The sequence below is a fragment of the Trichechus manatus genome, unplaced genomic scaffold (assembly GCF_000243295.1).
Source record: "Trichechus manatus latirostris isolate Lorelei unplaced genomic scaffold, TriManLat1.0 scaffold00029, whole genome shotgun sequence".
NCBI lineage: Eukaryota > Metazoa > Chordata > Mammalia > Sirenia > Trichechidae > Trichechus > Trichechus manatus.
Genome location: NW_004443965.1, coordinates 7,843,700 through 7,864,295, shown reverse-complemented (window position 1 = coordinate 7,864,295; position 20,596 = coordinate 7,843,700). Strand labels below are relative to the sequence as shown.

Genomic DNA, 20,596 nt, shown 5'->3' with positions numbered 1-20,596 from the left:
GTTTTATTTTGGACACCTACTGGAACCATCCTGTCCTGTTTTTTTTAATATGTTTTGATATTGTCTGCTCTTTTCAGGATATTCAATAGGTATTTTTGTTCATTGATTGTAGAATTGTTCATTTCGTCCTGCTTTTTTATTTTATTTGGTTATGTCTGAGCAGGCAGGCTGTGCATTCTTTGTTGTTTTCTCGTCTGTGGGTGTGATGATTAAGACTGTGTGTCAACTTGGCTGGGCCATGGTTCTCAGTGTTTTAATGTAATCATTCCCATGATTGAATATACTGTGAGTAGCCAATCAGATGAAAGGGAGTCTCCTTGGGGGTGTGGCCCACATCTGAATATAAGCAGAAGTTCTGGCTTTTTGCTGTCTCTGGATCCTGCGGCTGCTTCCTGTCGTCTCATCTCCCATTCCTGGGACTTGAGCTGTCGACTTATCTGCCGGATTCGTCAATCTGCACAGCCTGTGAGCGGGAGCCCTGCTCTCTGGCCTGCCAATCTTGGGCTTGCCAGCTTCTGCAGCTGTGTGACTTGGGAGAGGCCTCTACCCTGATCCACGGATTTGGGACTTTCTAGCCTCTACAATCGCGTGACTTGTTTCCTTGATGTAATCTTTCTCTCTATGTATAAATTTGTACACTTTATCGGTATTGCTTCTCTAGAGAACCCAGCCTAAGACATTTGGTATCTGGAGTGGTTCTAGAGAAACAAAATTGTAAGGATGAGTTTTCTAAATTGGTTCTCAAGTCAAGTTAGTCATAAAGACGTTGATGACTCTGCTTCCAGCAGTAAAGAGGTCACTGCTAGTCCATGGAGCAAGGTGGCGATACAAATATGCAAAATATTACCACCGGTAGATCAGGTATTGGTGAAAGGTGAGGCTCAGAGTGAACGCGTGTGTGATATCTTTCTACAGCTTTGTCAGAATGAGAAGTATAAGGAAGCTGGTTGGTTTGTCATACTTTCGCTAGACAGACTGATGAAGGAAAGAGATGCGCTCAGGGCTTCAGAGTCAAGATTCAAGTGCTGCATACATGACCTCAAGGCTTCCACTTGTGCTTTGAAAGAAAGCCTTATTTGTTGTAGTAACAGAGCTGAAATTGCTGAAAACCAAACCCCGAGTCTTATTGTAAGAGTGACTGAATTACAATGCCAGCTCAATTGCAAATCTCGAGAGGTGTCTGAAGTTAAAGTAAGGGTATTGATTGGGAAGAGATGGGATCCTGAGAGTTGGATGGGGACATATGGGCAGATAATCAGGAAGCTGGGGACACTGAGCCTGTAAATTCCATTGAATCACTCCTGCCAGCAGAACCAGTCCCATCTGAAGAGATTACTTCATGTTTGTCTGCTAAACCACCCTGCCCAGAAAAATCATTAGACCCTCCACTCCCATTTGAGGAGATTAGCCCTAGCCAAGCTGCCTCTAAAGAGCACTTTCCTGAGTCATTGCCTGGAGCATCGCCTGAGGCAGATGCTTTACAAGATAATGCTGAATGTTCTCAAAACAATTCCATACTACTGATTCTGTCTTCTAGACCTACAACTAGGCTTAAGTCCCAGCGAGCCCCAAAAAGTGTACAAAGTGTGACCCAGGAGGAGGTACGCTACACTCCAAAAGAACTACTTGAGTTTTCTAATATGTACAAACAGAAACCTGGGGAATATGTGTGGGAATGGCTATTAAGGGTGTGGGATAATGGTACAAGGAACATAAAGATGAATCAGTCTGAGTTTATTGATATGGGTCCACTAACCACAGGCTGTTTATTCAGTGTTTCAGCTAGAGAAGTTAGGAAAGGATTTAATAGTTTATTTGGTTGAGCTGCTGAAGCATGGATTATGAGGTTGCCAGCACTAAATCAAGTTGAAGTACCAGCACTGACTTTGTATACTGTAGAAGAAGGTATCCAAAGGCTTAGGGAAATTGGTATGCTAGAGTGAATTTATCAAGTTAGATCTGAAGACCCACACATGGAGTGTCCAGAGGGCACACCTTTTACCACAGCTGTGAGGAACAAATTTGTGAAGGGAGCTTCAGTATCCTTGAAGACTGCTGTGATTGCTATTTCATGTAAGTCAGATTTGACAGTGGGAACTGCCCTAACTGAATTAAGACACCTAACTACAATGGGGCTAATTGGATACCGTGGTAGTAGGGGCCAAGTGGCTGCACTGAATCGACAGAAGACAAGGTGGGCATGGTTACAGTAATTGACAGAGGAGTCAAAGCAGTAATCAGAATAGTCTGACTCGTATGCACTTATGGCATTGGCTGCTTAGTCATGATGTCCCTAGGAGTGAAATAGATAGGAAATCTACTAAATATTTACTTGATTTATATAAACGGATGAATTCTAGGTCAGGTGAACAGCAGTCTAATTCAAACTGCCAGAATAGAGAGTCGTGGTCCCTCAATCAATTCCCAGATTTGAGTGAGTTTAAAGACCCACAACCCCTTGGATGAAGGGGTTGCCGGGTCCCCTTGAGGAAGGACTCCAATACACTGCCAAAAATTTTTACTGTTAATCTTTCTCCCAGCCTTCCCCAATGGGATCTACGACCTTTTACGAGAGTGACTGTTTACTGGGGAAAAGGAAATAATCAGACTTTTCGGGGATTACTGGATACTGGCTCTGAACTGACACTAATTCCAGGAGGCCCAAAACGTCATTGTGGCCCACCAGTCAGAGTGGGGGCATATGGAGGTCAGGTTATTAATGGAGTCTTGGCTCGTGTCTGTCTGACAGTAGGTCCAGTGGGTCCCTGAACCCATCCTGTAGTGATTTCCCCAGTTCCAGAATGCATAATTGGAATAGATATACTCAGCAACTGGCAGAACCCCCACATTGGATCCCTGAGAAATAGAGTAAGGGCTATTATGGTAGGAAAAGCCAAGTGGAAGCCATTAAAACTGCCCCTACATAGGAAAATAGTAAACCAAAAGCAACACCGCATTCCTGGAGGGATTGTGGAGATTACTGCCACCATCAAGGACTTGAAAGATGCAGGGGTGGTGATTCCCACCACATCCCCATTCAACTCACCTGTTTGACCTGTGCAAAAACAGATGGATCTTGCAGAATGACAGTAGATTATCGAAAACTTAACCATGTGGTGACTCCAATTGCAGCTGTTGTTCCAGATGTAATTTCACTGCTTGAGCAAATTAATACATCTCCTGGTACCTGGTATACAGGTACTGATCTGGCTAATGCCTTTTTCTCCATACCTGTTTCAAAGGACCACCAGAAGCAGTTTGCCTTCAGCTGGCAAGGCCAACAATACACCTTCACTTGCCTACCTCAGCGCTACATTAACTCTCCAGCCCTATGTCATAATTTAGTCTGCAGGGACCTTGATCACCTTTCCCTTCCACAAGACATCACACTGGTCCATTACACTGATGACATTATGCTGACTGGATCTAGTAAGGAAGAAGTGTCAGTGACTCTGGACTTATTGGTAAAACATTTGTGTGCTTGTGGGTGGGAGATTAATCACACAAAAATTCAGGCACCTTCCACTTCAGTGAAATTTCTAGGGGTCCAGTGGTGTGGGGTATGTCAAGACATTACTTCTAAAGTGAAGGATAAGTTATTGCATCTTGCTGCTCCCACAGCTAAAAAGGAGGTACAACACCTAGCAGGCCTCTTTGGATTTTGGACGCAACATATTCCTTATTTGTGTGTGCTACTCCAGCCTATTTATCAAGTGACTCGAAAAGCTGCTAGTTTTGAGTGGGGACCAGAGCAAGAGAAGGCTCTGCAACAGATTCAGGCTGTTATGCAAGCCGCTCTGCCACTTGGACCATATGATCCAGCTGATCCAATGGTGCTTGAAATGTCAGTGGCAGATAGGGATGCTGTTTGGAGTCTTTGTTAGGCCTCTATTGGTGAATCACATTGCAGACCCTTAGGATTTTGGAGCAAAGCTCTGCCATCCTCTGCAGATAACTATCCTTTTGAGAAACAACTTTTGGCTTATTACTGGGCCTTAGGAGAGACTGAACACTTAACCATGGGACACCCAGTCACCATGAGGCCTGAGCTGCCCATCATGAACTGGGTGTTGTCTGACCCACAGAACCATAAAGTTGGACGTGCACAGCAGCACTCCATCATTAAATGGAAGTGGTATATTCGAGATCGGGCCCGAGCAGGACCCAAAGGCTCAAGTAAGTTGCATGAGAAAGTGGCCCAAATGCCCATGGTCTCCACTCCTGTCACATTACCTTCCATCCCCCTGTCTGCACCTATGTTCTCATGGGGAGTTCCTTAAGATCAGTTGACTGAGGAAGAGAAAACTCGTGTCTGGTTTACAGATGGTTCTGCACAATATGCAGGCGCCACTTGAAAGTGGCCTGCAGCAGCACTATAGCCCCTTCCTGGGACCTCCCTGAAGGACAGCGATGAAGGGAAATCCTCTCAATGGGCAGAACTTCAAGCAGTGCACCTGATTGTTCACTTTGCTTGGAAGGAGAAATGGCCAAATGTGTGATTATGTATTGATTCATGGGCTGTGGCCAATGGTTTGGCTGGATGGTTAGGTACGTGGAATGAACATGATTGGAAAATTGGAGACAAGGATTTATGGGGAAGAGGTATGTGGATAGACCTCTCCGAATGGGCTTAAGAAGTGAAGATATTTGTGTCTCATGTGAATGCTCACCAAAGTGTGACCTCAGCAGAGAATGATTTTAACAATCAAGTGGGTAGGATGACGCGTTCTGTGGAAACCACTCATCCTCTTTCCCCAGCTGCTCCTGTCATTGCTCAATGGGCTCATGAACAAAGTGGCCATGGTGGCAGGGATGGAGGTTATGCATGGGCCCAGCAGCATGGACTTCCACTCACAAAGGCTGACAACGGCCACAGCCTCTGATGAGTACCTAATCTGCCAGCAGCAGAGACCAACACTGAGTCCCCGATATGGCACCATCGCTCGAGGTGATCAGCCAGCAACCTGGTGGCAAGTTGATTACATTGGACCACTTCCATCATGAAAGGGCAGTGTTTTGTCCTTACTGGAATTGACACTTGTTCTGGATTTGGATTTGCCTTCCCTGCACGCAATCCTTCTGCCAAAACTACCATCCGTGGACTTACAGAATGCCTTATCCGCCGTCACAGTATCCCACACAACATTGCCTCAGATCAAGGGACTCACTTCACAGCAAATTAAGTGCGGCAGTGGGCCCAAGCTCATGGAATTTACTGGTCTTATCATGTTCCCCATCGTCCTGAAGCAGCTGGCTTGATAGAACGATGGAATGGCCTTCTAAAGACACAATTACAGCGCCAGCTATGTGACCATACCTTGCAAGGCTGGGGCAATGTTCTCCAGGAGGCTGTATATGCTTTAAACCAGCATCCAATATATGGTGCTGTTTCTCCCATAGCCAGGATTCACAGGTCCAGGAATCAAGGGGTGGAAGTGGGAGTGGCACCACTCACTATTAACCCTAGTGACCCACTTGCAAGATTTTTGCTTCCTGTCCCCTTGACCTTACACTCTGCAGGCCTAAGGGTCTTAGTTCCAAAGGGAGGAATGCTCCCACTTGGAGACACGTCACTGATTCCATTGAACTGGAAGTTAAGAATGCCACCTGGCCCCTTTGGGCTCCTTATGCCTCTGGATCAACAGGCAAAGAAGGGAGTTACCATACTGGCTGGTGTGATTGATCCTGATTACCAAGAGGAAATCAGATTGATATTACATAATGGAGGTAAAGAAGAGTATGTCCGGAATGCAGGAGATTCCTTGGGTCGTCTCTTAGTACTACCATTGCCCTGTGATTAAAGTCAATGGAAAACTACAGCAACCTAATTCTGACATGACTACTAATGACACAGACCCCTCAGGAATGAAGGTTTGGGTCACCCCACCAAGCAAAGAACCACAACCAGCCAAAGTGCTTTCTGAGGGCAAAGAGAATACAGAATGGGTGGTGGAACAAGATAGTTCTAAATACAGGTTACGACCAAGTGACCAGTTGCAGAAACGGAGTGTAATTTTTACAAGTATTTCTACTTGTATGTGTGCATCAAATATGTTTGTTTCCTTCACTTATAAAATATAAAGTGTAAATGGGGCTAGTGCGTTTTCGATTGTACACGTGTTAGTTGTATCATGTTAGGCGCAAGTATGACTTCCTAATTGTCTTTATTCAGGGATTATGTATGGTTTAAGGAGATGTGTACATGTGCCAATTTGACAAGGGGTGGACTGTAATGGTTAAGATTGTGTGTCAACTTGGCTGGGTCATGGTTCTCAGTGTTTTAATGTAATCATTCCCATGATTGAATATACTGTGAGTAACCAATCAGATGAAAGGGAGTCTCCTTGGGGGTGTGGCCTGCATCTGTATATAAGCAGACGTTTTGGGTTTTTGCTCCCTCTGGATCCTGCGGCTGCTTCCTATCATCTCATCTCCCATTCTTGGGACTTGAGCTGTCAGCTTATCTGCCGGATTCTTCGATCTGCACAGCCTGTGAGCGGGAACCCTGCTGTCTGGCCTGCCGATCTTGGGCTTGCCAGCTTCTGCAGCTGTGTGACTTTGGAGAGGCCTCTACCCTGATCCACAGGTTTGGGATGTTCTAGCCTCTACTATTACGTGAGTTGTTTCCTTGATATAATCTCTCTCTATATATATGTTTATACACTTTACTGGTTTTGCTTCTCTAGAGAACCTAGCCTAAGACAGTGAGCATGGTACTTTTCACCTCGTTGTCCATTGGGCAGTGTCAGTCGTTTAGCTATTCTGCAGCAGGGCAGGTCCAGCTGGAGGAGTGGGGCTGGAATGGGTTGTTTGTGGCACGTACTAGGACCAACTTGGTGGGCCGGGAGTCAGTGCAGGGCACGTTCCTGTAGGCCTTGCCTGTCCTCCTCAGGGTGTGATGTTCAGCACACAGTGCAGGTAGGCAGGAAGGAGGGGGAGGTTGTGATGTGTGAAGCTGATATGGGTATGGGAAAGAAGAGAAATAGTAGAGAGAAAGAGGAACTGAAAAAACAAAAAAATGGTGTTAAGGGAGCTTGCCATTGGTGTGGAGAGACTAGAAACTGAGAATTGGAGAAAAACAAAAGGGGAAAATTAAAGAAATAAAAATTAGAAAAAGGAAAACCCCCAGGGATCCCATTGGTGTGGCTGCACAGATGAAGCAAGTGGCCCCCAGGTGGTGCAGTAAAGCCTGGCTAGAAGGGGCAGAGGTGTAACACAGCGCCAGGTATTCAGGAGACAGAAAAAGAAGTTAAGTATACAGAAATGAGAAACTGAGAAATAAAGACAAAAAAGAAAAAATCAAAAAAAGAAATGCCTTCAGAGATCCCACTGATGTGACTGCGCAGACCGGAGATGTGGCTCCAGAGCCATGCAGTACAGCCCAGCTAGAATGGGTTCCCAAGGAACACAAAGAAAAGAAAACAAACAGAACAAAACAAAAGTAAACAAAAAGTCCCTGGGGATCCTAACCGCGTGGTGGTTCGGACCAGGGAAGCAGTTTCCCGGCTGAGTAGTGATTCACAGCCTTTCAAGAAGAAGCAAAGATGGCACTCGGAGTCAGGTGTTTGAGAGAAAGGAGGTGGAGGAGGTGAGAGGTAGGGAAGAAAACAAATGAAGCTGAGAAAAGCAACACCAGCAACAAAAAAATGCCACTGATGCAGCCAGCCAGTGCCACCTGGCCAAGAGACTGCGATTGGCGGGAAGTGGCCGATGCCAGTCTGGGGGAGGAAGAGTAGGGGGTGGGAAGGCATATATCGCTGGTTACCAGGAGCTTTCTATCCTGCTGGGAACTATGTGAAGCTGCTTTCCCATGGTCCAAGTCCGCCGATCTCCAATATGTGCGAGGCAATTCCAAGCGGCAGGGAGCCAGCACTTCCCGACTGGCTGAGCGACAGTAGCCAGCTAGGAATTGGTGGAGGCCAAACAGAGGGGAGAAGGATGGGGCGTGTGAAGGTACATATCGCTGCTTACCGGGTGTTCTGTCTCCTGCTGTGAGCTCTGTGAAGCTGCTTTCCCGTACTCCCTGTTCATCGATCTCCAACAGGAGTCCAGGATGGCGAATCTGTGCTGTGTTAGCTGATAGGGGACCTCCACTCATATCTTTCCTCCCTCTTTGTTCTCTGTCAGTTTCTTATTCCATTTGGTGCTTGGCTGAGTTCTTTATCTCTTCATTTGATGCTTAGGGTTCCAGGATTGACATTTTGTCTTTGTTATACTTAGTGTTTCAGGTCTTTGCTGTGGAGGGACTGCATGTTGCTTATGTCTATAGCGCCATGTTGGCTCTACCTCCTGAATTATTGGAAATTTGATGCGACCCAGGCATCAAGATTTTTCATATTGCTCCAGGTGGGCCTAAAGTGTGAGAACAACCATTATATATACCTTTTTTTTTCCTAATGGGATCGCTACTTATAATCACAGTATTCAAAGTTTCCTCCATAAATCTTGTTATTTTCTGCTGATGCCAAAAACAGAAGCAAAGTTGTTAAGAAAAATTCCTGGAGACAGAGGAGAGAAAATCAGCCTCCTCTAAATCATGCAAATAGGAAGTCACCATCATATTCTATTGATTCATGGTGGCTGTTCACCTGGCCATTTATTTATAGTATAAATGAACCCAAAATTGGACACAGTTGAGATATCATGGTAGCTGTATTAGCCTTGGAGTAAGAAGACTTGGATTCAAATCCCAGTTCTGCCACTTATTAACATTGTTATGATGGCTTGTTTAACATTTCTTGAATTCTAATTTCCTTCTCCCTAAGGTGATAATGTCCTGGGTGGTGCAAACAGGTAACATGCTCAGCTGCTAACTGAAAGGTTGGAGGTTCAAGTCCATCCAGAGGCACCTCAGAAGAAAGGCCTAGTGATCCACTTTTAGAAAATCAGCCATTGAAAACCCTGTGGAGCACAGTTCTGCTTTGTTGCACATGGGGTCCCCATGAGTCAGAGTCAACTTGACAGCAACTGGCTTTTTTTTTTAATGAAGGAAAACCAAATCTATTTCACATGATTGTTGTAAAAATTTTAAAAAGTTAATGATGTGAAGGTAAACTATAAAAAAACTATATAAGGATATTAAAGAATTAGTATTTAAGAGGAGTTTTCTTAACCTTAGATGTTGTTGTTGTTAGGTACCGTTGAGTCAGTTCCGACTCATAGCGACACTGTGTACAACAGAACAAAACACTGCCCAGTCCTGTGCCATCCTCACAGTCGTTGTTATGCTTAAGCCCATTGTTGCAGCCACTATGTCAGTCCGTCTCATTGAGGGTCTTCCTCTTTTCACTGACCCTCTACTTTACCAAGCATAATGTCCTTCTCCTGGGACTGATCCCTCCTGACATGTCCAAAGTGCATGAGGCATAGTCTCACCATCCCTGCTTCTAAGAAGCATTCTGGCTGTACTTCTTCCAAGGCAGATTTGTTCGTTCTTTTGGCAGTCCATGGTATATTCAGTATTCTTATCCAAGACAACAGTTCAAAGGTGTCTATTCTTCTTCAGTCTTCTTTATTCATCGTCCAGCTTTCACATGCATGGGAGGCAATTGAAAACACCATGGCTTGGGTCAGGCGCACCTTAGTCTTCAAGGTGACATCTTTGCTTTTCAACACTTTAAAGAGGTCTTTTGCAGTATGTTTGCCCAATGCAATGCATCTTTTGATTTCTTGACTCTTGCTCCCGTGGGTGTAGATTGTGGATCCAAGTAAAATGAAATTCTTGACAACTTCAGTCTTTTCCCCGTTTATCATGATGTTGCTTATTGGTCCAGTTGTGAGGATTTTTGTTTTCTTTATGTTGAGGTGTAATCCATGCTGAAGGCTGTGGTCTTTGATCTTCATCAGTACGTGCTTCAAGTCCTCTTCACTTTCAGTAAGCAAGATTGTGTCATCTGAATATCGCAGGTTGTTAATGAGTCTTCCTCCGATGCTGATGCCACATTCTTCTTCATATAGTCTAGCTTCTCGGATTATTTGCTCAGCATAAAAATTGAATAGATATGGTGAGAGAATACAACCCTGACGCACACCTTTCCTGACTTTCAACCATGCAGTATCCCCTTGTTCTGTTTGAGCAGCTGCCTCTTGATCTATGTACAGGTTCCTCATGAGCACAGTTAAATGTTCTGGAATTCTCATTCTTCACAATGTTATCCATAATTTGTTATGATCCTCACAGTTGAATGCCTTTGCATTGTCAGTAAAACACAGTTAAACATCTTTCTGGTATTCTCTGCTTTCAGACAGGATCCATCTGATATCAGCAATGATATCCCTTGTTCCATGTCCTCTTCTGAATCCAGCTTGAGTTTCTGGCAGTTCCCTGTTGATATACTGCTACAGCCGCTTTTGAATGATCTTCAGCAAAATTTTGCTTGCGTGTGATATTAATGATACTGGTTCAATAATTTCTGCATTCAGTGGGATCATCTTTCTTGGAAATAGGCATAAATATAGATCTCTTCCAGTCGATTGGCCAGGTAGCTGTCTTCCAAATTTCTTGGCATAGATGAGCGAGCACTTCCAGCATTTCATCCATTTGTTGAAACATGTGAGTTGGTATTCTGTCAATTTCTGGAGACTTGTTTTTCACCAGTGCCTTCAGTGCAGCTTGGACTTCTTCCTTCAGTACCATTGGTTCCTGCTCTTATGGTACCTCCTGAAATAGTTGAACACTAACTCATTCTTGTTGGTATAGTGAGTCTGTATATTCCTTCCATCTTCTTTTGATGCTTCCTGAGTCATTTAATATTTTCCCCATAGAATCCTTTACTACTGCAACTCGAGGCTTGAATTTTTTCTTCAGTTCTTTCAGCTTGAGAAATGCAGAGCATATTCTTCCCTTTTGGTTTTCCATCTCCAGGTCCTTACACATGTCATTATTATACATTACTTTGTCTTATCAAGCCACCCTTGGAAATCTTCTCTTCAACTCTTTTACTTCATCATTTCTTCCTTTCACTTTAGCTACTCGACATTCAAGAGCAAGTTTAGAGTCTCTTCGGACATCCATTTTGGTCTTTTCTTTCTTTCCTGTCTGTTTAATGACCTCTTGCTTCCTTCGTCTGTGATGTTCTTGATGTCATTCTACAACTCCTCTGGTCCTCAGTCATTAGCGTTCAACGCGTCAAATCTGTTCTTTAGATGATCTCTAAATTCCAGTGGGATATACTCAAGGTTGTACTTTGGCTCTTGTTGATTTGTTCTAATTTTCTTCACTTTCAACTTGAACTTGCATATGAGCAGTTGATGGTCTCTTTCGCAGGCGGCACCTGGCCTTATTCTGACTGATGATATTGAGCTTTTCCATCGTCTCTTCCCACAGATGCAGTCGATTTGATTCCTGTGTATTCCATCTGGCGAGGTCCATGTGTATAGTCGCCGTTTATGTTGGTGAAAAAAGTATTTGCAATGAAGAAGTCGTTGGTCTTGCAAAATTCTATCATGCGATCTCCAGGATCATTTCTATCACCAAGGCCATATTTTCCAACTACCAATCCTTCTTCCTTGTTTCCCACTTTCGCATTCCAACCTCTAGTAATTATCAGTGCATCCTGACTGCAAGTTTGATCAATTTCAGACTGCAGAAGTTGGTAAAAATCTTCAGTTTCTTTATCTGTCCCGTTAGTGTTTGGTGCCTAAATTTGAGTAATAGTCGTATTAACTGGTCTTCCTTGTAGGCTTATGGATATTATCCTATCATAGCATTGTACTTCAGGATAGATCTTGAAATTTTCTTTTTGACGATGAATGGAACGCCATTCCTCTTCAAGTTGTCGTTCCCGGCATAGTAGACCATATGATTGTCCGATTCAGAATGGCCAAAACCAGTCCATTTCAGCTCACTGATGCCTAGCATATCAACGTTTATGCGTTCCATTTCATTTTTGACAACTTCTAATTTTCCTAGATTCATACTCTGTACATTCCACATTCCAATTATTAATGGATGTTTGCAGCTGTTTCTTCTCATTTTGAGTCGAAGTGATATAACAATGTAAAAATATAATAATTTCCTGGAAATAGATTTTTTTTCATATGTTTTGACTACCTCAAAAATAGAGTTCTGCAAACAATAGATAATAAATGCTATTGCATTTAACATGCTTAGTAGAGGAAGTGTTATTTTTCATTTATTTCTTATACAGTGAATTAATCTGGGGAAAAACGTGAACTTTGGGCTCAGACTTGTTTTTAACACAGATGTTGCCACTTATTAACAAATTTGTGTTCATATACATGTTGTAAGACTCAAATTTATTTTCTCTTTGTATTGGGAATAATCATATCTGCGTTTCAGGACTGCTGTGAGGGTCAAATGTAAAATGCAAGCATAGCTGGCACATAGCTGCAGTAAATGTTAATTCCTTTCTTCCTTCCAAAAATACAGTAATCTTGGCATAGTAAATTTTTAGTTCTGAGTATTTTTGAGTTGCTAAAAATTTCTAACTATTATTTTTCACTTTTTCTGCTGATCTGTTTTAACTTTTAAATATTTTTCCCCCTCTGGATGCTTTTAAAAGTAGTGTTCATTTTACATGCTTTTTCAGATAATAAAAGAAAGGCATTTTCAGTTTACACCATGGATGACACAAAGGAGAAGAATGATGATTACAAAGATGATCTTCTGCTTAGGATGGGAATTAATGATAATAAAGCAGGAATGGATGGACTAGATAAAGAAAAAATTAACAAAATTATAATGGAAGCTACAAAGGTATGTTTCTTGCTTTCTTCAGTGTCTTTCTTTAACTTAGCAACTCTTCAACATTCTGTTTTAAAGAAAATCAGTAAGTTTTGACTATCGCATTATAGTTTATAATATTATAATTTACAATATTTTAATATGTAATATTAAATATAAAATGGTATAGAATAATCTCTCTCCTGTTGCTCTTGCCATCCAGTTTTGTGCCTCATATGCTATAATATGTATGTATAAGCAAAATAATATGTGTTTTTTTTCACCCTTGTTTTTCACCCCAGTAGACGAATAATATAATTGTTGTGTTGTTTGTTTATTTTTTTCAGTTAATATAACTTGGAGGTCTTTCTGTATAAGTAATTAAAAATCTTCATTTTTTTTTTATCCTTGCATATATGGATATACTGTAATTTATTGAACCAGTAATAATCCTTCATTGATGGATATATAAGTCATTTCTAGTCTTTTGTTCTTACAAACAATACTACAGTGGATAGATAACCTTGTACTTCATAGATTTATATATATGCAAGTATAGCTAGAATAGCTACCACCAAAAAATAAATAAATTTGTAATTTTTATGAATTGTCAAATTGTACTCCATAGTGGTTGTATCAATTTATATTTCCACCATCAGTATATGAGAGTATGTATTACCAGAACACAGAGTGTTACTAAACTTTCGGATTTGACAGTGACAGTAACCCGTTGCTGCCAAGTCAATTCTGACTCATAGACACACTATAGGTCAGAGTACAGCTGCCCCATAGGGTTTCCAAGGCTGTAAATCTTTACGACAGCAGACTGCCACGTCTTTCTCCTGTGGAGCCGCTGGTGAGTTCAAACTACTGACCTTTCCTTTGGCAGCTGAGTGCTTAATCACTGCACTACCAAGGCTCCCTTGCAGTAATGTAGTGTAGCTTTAATTTGCATTTCTCTTATGAAAAGTGAGGTTGTGCATCTTTTCATCTGTTTAAAGGTAATTTGTATTTCCTTTCTCATAAACTGTCTGTTTTAACCCTTTAAACGTTTTTCCATTGGATTATTGCTTATCATTTGACTTTACTTATGGTAGTTTCTGCTGTGCAGAGTTTTTTTGTTTACTTCTCTTTGTGTAGTTGAATTGGTCAACTACATATGGCCTTCTCCAAGATCATAAAAGAATTCCTTAATGGTTTATTTTAGCACTTTGTTGGTTTCATTTATATATTATGAAATAAACATACAGAAAGGTGTATAAATTTAAGAGAATGTTCTTATTCAGGAAATTCACGCTAACGTCTGGAACTTCCAAATGATTTGGTCAAAAAAGAGAAAAAAGTGTGTGTGTTTGTGTGTGTGTGTGTAGGAGTTAGGGAAAAAATCAAATGTAGCATGATATTAACAATTAGTGAATCTAAGTGAGGGCATATAGGTGTTCATTGTATTATTCTTTTAACTTTTGAGAATTTGAAATTCCAAAATCAAAAACTGAAGGAAAAAGAAATTTTAAAGTTTATAAAGCATAGATATAATTTAAAAGCAAGAATAAAAATGAAAGAGAAGCGATAAAATAAGCAAATATAACATATAGATCCTAGTTTGAACAAATGTATCTGGAACATTTAGGGGAATTTGAATACGGACAGAGTACTAGGCAATATTAAGGAATTGTTAATTTTGTTAACTATGAAAATGTTATGATGCAGTAGGAAAATAATCTTATTTTTAAAGATGCATGCTGAAATACTCTACGAAATAGCTGTTATGGTATCTGTAATTTACTTTAAAATATTTCACTTAGGAAAATCATTGAAGCAATATGGCAAAGTTAGCAGTTGTTATATGTCAGTAATAGTTATATATGTGTTCATTGTACCAATATGTCTATTTTTCTGTGTTTGAGGCTTTTTTGAAATGTTCATCATAAAAATTTTGAAAACGAAGAAGAAAAATAAAACCTATGAGCCTCATTTTCAGGTTAAGAAATAGAACATTTTAATTATTCTAGATGTTCCTATCTGATCCTCCTCAGCCCAACCCTCTCCCTTTTCTATGTCCCAGAACCATTTATTAAATGATCCATCTTTTTCCTAACAATCTGTGCTTTCTCCTCTCTTCCACTGGATTCCTTGCCTATTCTTGTACCTATACGATATGATCTCAATTTCGGTAGTTTATAAGTTTTCCTGATATCTGCTAGAACAAGTTCTGTTTTGTTCCTGTGTCCCCTCTAAAATATATGTCAGAAATGCAAACTCTTTGTACATAAAATTTAAAAATATTCAATCAAAAAAAATACACATGGCTCATAAGCACATAAAAAAATGCTTGACATCAGTAGTCATTAGGGAAATGCAAATTAAAACCACTGTCATTAGCCTAGAATGGCTATAATAAATAAGACAGATAATAACAAATATTAGCAAGGATGTGGGGAAATTGGAACCATCATACATTGCTGGTGGGAATGTAAAATGTTGTAATTCCTTTGGAGAACAGTTTGGCAATTTCTCAAAATGTTAAACATAAAAATACCATATGACCCAGTAATTCCACTCTAGGTATTTATTCAACAATAATGAAAATATATGTCCTCACAAAGACTTGCACATGGATGTTCTTAGAAACATTGATATTCAAAATAGCTAAAACCTTGAGACAACCTAAATGTTCATCAAGTGGTAAATAGGTAAACATTATGTTGGGTGATGGAATGATAGGTAATTTTTTCTTTAAATTATTTTCTACTTTTTTTTATGACTTAACATTAAATTTTTCAGAAGTATTTTTAAGGAATTATTTTTAGTAAAGGATATACTTGATGACTGAACTAAGGCCTTGGATATGCCCTGTGAGTCCTGCCTAGGATACAGTGTTATTTTCTGAGTGCAGTTCTAGACTTGTCTCAGAGAGCTTGTGCTAAGAACTGCTTTACAACAATCCTGTGATTTAGCACCCCCCCCGCTTTCTTTTTTAGGAATTTTATGTGTGTGTGTGTGGTAAATATATAACAAAACATTTGCCGTTTCAACAGTCTTCACATGTACAGTTCAGTTACATTAATTATGTTCATCATGTTGTTCAACCATTACCCTTATCCTTTCTCAAATTTTTCCATCACTCTTAACAGAAGCTCAGTATCTCCTAATAAATTCATCTTACAAAAAAAGAAACTGAGATATACAAAGACTTAGTAATTTAAGGGTCATCCTAAAACCAAAAAAAAGCAAATCTATTGCCATCAAGTCGATTCTGATTCATAGTGACCCTATAGGACAGAATAGAACTGCCCCCCTAGGGTTTCCAAGGCTATAAATCTTTACAGAAGCGGATTGACACATCTTTCCCCTGCAGAGCAGCTGGTGGGTTCAAACCACCAATTTTTTGGTCAGCAGCCAGGTGCTTATCCACTACGATACCAGGGCTACTTAGGATCACTCATCTAGTAAATTATGGAGCCAAGTTTTGAACTCAATCATTCTGATTCCAGAGTCAGCCACTGTTTAGTCATAATGTTGTTCTACAATGATACTATCCTTCAGATATTTTTTCTTCTTCTTTTATTTTGTTTTCCTTTTTAGGGGTCCAGATTTTATGGAAATGAGCTCAAGAAGGAAAAGCAAGTCAACCAACGAATTAAAAATATGATGCAACAAAAAGCTCAAGTTACCAGCCAGCAGCTAAGAAAAGCACAATTACAGGTATTTATTCAGTTTGTCAAGTAAAGTGGGAAATGGTAGAATAGCAGTTGACAATTAAAATGCATTATGGTCAAGTCATAAGTGAAAACAAGTTGAAATGTAAATTTTTATTATACTGTAAAGCATAAAAATTTGACAAGTGCTTTACTTTGCTACACATTGCTCTACTCCTTCATATAAAGACTCCACACCTCAACATCGTCACTTCCCTCATACAGAGGAGTATATGGAGCCTTAATTAGGTTAAGTAACTTGCCCAGCTTCGTACAGCATGTAATTGGCAGAGGTTAAGATTTAATCCAAACCTATGTTCTTTTTATTATATACATATTTGGCAGCTAGAAAAGACCACAGAATAATGTGGCAGGTTTTTCTTGAATGCAGTGTTTGCCAAAATTTGGTAGAACATGCTAACTAATTAAACTAGAAAGCAATTTAAAATGTAATTGTGTTATATTAAAACAAAAAGTCATATCAAAATGGATCAATGACCTAAATATAAGACCTAAAATCATAAAACTGTTAGAAGAAAGCATAGGGACAATGCTTCAGGACCTAGTTTTTGACAATGGATTCTTAGATTATAATACCAAAAACATAAGCAATAAGACAAAATAGATAAATTAGACGTCATTAAAATTAAAAGCTGGTGTTCATCAAAGGACATTATCAACAAAGTGAAGAGACAGCTTACAGAATGGAAGAAAATATTTGGTAATCATATATCTGATAAGAGTTCAATATACAGAATATATAAATAAGAAAAAAGAAAAAAAACTACAACTCAACCATAAAAAAAATAAACAACCCAATTAAAAAATGGGCAAAGGACTTGAATAGACATTTCTCCAAAGAAGATATATGATCAAAAAGCACATGAAAAGTTGCTCAACATCATTAGTCATTAGAGAGATGCAAGTCAAACTACAATAAGATACCACTTCACACTCATTAGGATAGCTATTAGAAAAATGGAAGACAACAGGTGTTGGTGAGGATATAGAGAAATTGGAAGCTTCATCCATTTTGGTGGGATTGTAAAATAGTGCAGCCACTTGGAAAATATTTTGGCAATTCCTCATATGTTAAACACAGAGTACCATATGACCCAGCAATTCCATTCCTGGGTATATTCCCAGAAGCTTAGAAGCAGGGACTCCAACGGATACTTGTACAACAATGTTTATTGCAATATTATTAATAATAGCCAGAAGGTGGAAACAACCCAAGTGTCCATCAACAGATAAATGGATAAACAAAATGTTGTATATCCATAAAATGGAATATTACTCAGACATAAAGAAAATGAAGTTCTGATACATGTTACGATAAGAATGAACCTTGAAAACATTATGCTGAGTGAAATAAGTCAGCCACAAAAGGGCAAATATTGTATAATCTCACTTATGTGAAATATCTAGTATAGGCAAATAGACAAAAATTTATTAGTGGTTACCAGGGGCTAAGGGGAAGAGGAAATGGTTGCTACTGCTTAAGGGGTACTGAGTTTCTGTTTAGGGTGATGAAAACCATGTGGAAATGGATAGTGGTGATGGTTGCACAACATGGGGAATGTAATTAATATCACCAATTGTACTGTTAAAAATGATTACAATGGCAAATATTTTGTTCAGTATATTTTACCACAGTAAAATTAAAAACAAAACCCAGAAAGTCATGCTATAGGGTAGAATGCCAAATGTGCATGAATTTTTAAGATAAAACACAAACCTAAAAATTTGGGGGCTTTTCGATTTTCCTTCAGGATCTTCAGGGGGTAGATACTCAAATGTTTCCTCTACTATCAAAAGTTATTTCAGGAGAAAATTTTAAGGAGAACCAAATGAACTCATGCTGCAGGACACCATGTGGTGAATCGACAACCCAGAGCAGAGTTCTGCTAGTAAAGCTAAAGTCATGGCCAAATCCGTTTCATCTCTCAGAATCTGATCCAGTGTTAATGAAACATTTTAAGCTATATCATAAAGATAAAATTATAATATTAATCCACTGAGCTACAAAATAACAAGTTCAAAGATCATAAGTTTTATGTTTTCTTTACCAAACTATAATGTGGCATTTTTTGATAAATGCTTTCCCAAAGCATGAGCTAATGTTTATTTTCTGTGTTAAGTAGTCTGCTGTCATGACAAAATATGATTTGCCTGCCAAATCTTCATTTTTAATGCTTCATAGCATTCCACTGTATGAAGGCTCTGTAATTTATTTACCCAAACTTGGTTCCAGTTTTTTGTTTTATACACAGTCCTGTGGGGATCATTCTTATTCACGTCTTTGCACTTATGTCCTATTATTTTCACCAAAGATTGTACCAGTTTACATTTTCAACATAAAAGTTCTAGTTTCCTCTCACAATTGTTTAACGCTAAACCACCCAGTTGCCATTGAGTCAGTTCCAACTCATGGCAACCCTGTGTGTATCAGAGTAGAACTGTGCTCCATAGAATTTTCAGTGGCTGATTTCCAGAAGTAGAGCAACAGGTTTTTCTCCCAACACACCCTGGGGGGACTCTAATTTCCAGTCTTTCACTTAGCAACTGAGGATGTTAACCTTTTCCACCACCCAGGAATTCCTGTTTAACACTAGATATTATTAATCTTTTAGTTTTTGCTAATACAATGGTGTAAACTATTATTATATGGTTATTTTATTTTGCCTTCCTTTGATTATGACAGAGATAGACCATCTTTTCACATATTTATTAGCCATTAATGTTTCATTCTTGTGGAAGTATCCTCTTTATTTCTGTTTGTTAGATATAGGCTAAGTTGCTGACATAGAAGACCTAAAAGTATGATGGTTTAATTAACATAAGAGTTTATTTGTTTTTTACGTGATAGAGAAGGAGATCCAGCTGGTAGGGTGACTCTGATTACCATGGTAATTTATAGACAAGTTCTTTATATCAAGTTGTTCCATCACCCCCTGGTGTTAGCCTTATCTGGATTGACAAAAGTGGGTCACCTTCAAAACATATTCCAGCCCTGGTAAGGGAGAGAGGAGCCTTGGTGGTGCAGTGATTAAGCACTCAGCTTCTAACCAAAAAGTTTAAACCCACCAGCGGCTCCACAGGAAAAAGGTGTGCAGCCTGCTTCCATAAAGACTACAGCCTTGGAAACCCCACAGGGCAGTTCTACTCTCCTATAGGGTCACTATGAGTCAGAATTGACCTGATGGCAGTGGGTTTGGGATTTGGTTGGTAAGGGAGAAAGAATAAGAAAAATATATTCTCTAGCCAGGTGGTCATATGCCCAGCTGAAAACCTATTACTGTGTTAATGCCACAGGAATAGACAAAATGGAACAAACATAGAGAGCCCATAAACAGAACTCTGCATGTTTGGAACTTGATCTGTGACAGAGCTGACATTACAGATAAGTGAGAAAAAGCCAGACTATTCAATAAGTGAGGCAGAATGTGGTCCATTGGCCTGCCCTACATGCGCAAATACATTGTAGGCACCAGACATTATTTGGTCAGAACTTCCTGCTGACTTCTAATTCAATCTAGGAGAGACTAAAATTCAAGCAATTAGGAAATATATAGGACAATCAGTAATCAGTATGGAAGAAAAAAATTGGATCCTTACTGAAATCATACATAAACATTAAATAAGTATAAAAAGCACTGCTCAGCTCGTATGGATATCCTTACTATATGAGAAAGGAGCCCTGGTGGTGCAGTAGTTAAGCACTCAGCTGCTAACCGAAAGGTTGGTGGTTCAAACCCACACAGTGGCTCCACAGGTGAAAGACCTGACTATCTGCTATTGTAAAGAGTATAGCCTAGGAAACCCTACGGGGCAGTTCTCCTCTGTCACATGGGGTCGCTATGAGTAGAAATCAACTTGACAGCAAACTAACAACAATAACAACAACAAAAAAGCAAAACTATGAAACTGTGAGAAGACAACATAGGGGAATATCATCATGACTTCATGATAAGTAAGGGGTTCTTAATTAAACATGTCTCAGAAATTGAAAATCATAAAGGAAAAGAATGGTGATTTTGACTAAATTAAAATTAAGAACTTCAGAGACTTCCGGCAAGATGGCGCTCTAGGCAGAAACACCACGCCGTCCCTCCACAACAAAGATCCAAAAAACTAAGCCAAACAGACAATCAACAATCCTGAAACCCTAGAACATCAAATGAAGAGATAAAGAACTCAGCCGAACACCAAA

At 39.8% G+C, this 20,596-nt stretch overlaps 1 protein-coding gene across 2 annotated transcripts in view; it reads left to right on the top strand.

The window, feature by feature from the left end:
- The window catches only part of POLK (DNA polymerase kappa), a 71,438-nt gene that overhangs the window by 10,076 nt on the left and 40,766 nt on the right, over nt 1–20,596 (top strand). For both annotated transcript variants that reach the window (XM_023729509.1, XM_004374488.3), the window contains exons 2-3: nt 12,552–12,718; nt 16,271–16,390. In XM_023729509.1, the coding sequence (XP_023585277.1) occupies nt 12,584–12,718; nt 16,271–16,390 (255 nt within the window). In that variant the 5' untranslated portion in view covers nt 12,552–12,583. The remainder of the gene's footprint in view (nt 1–12,551; nt 12,719–16,270; nt 16,391–20,596) is intronic.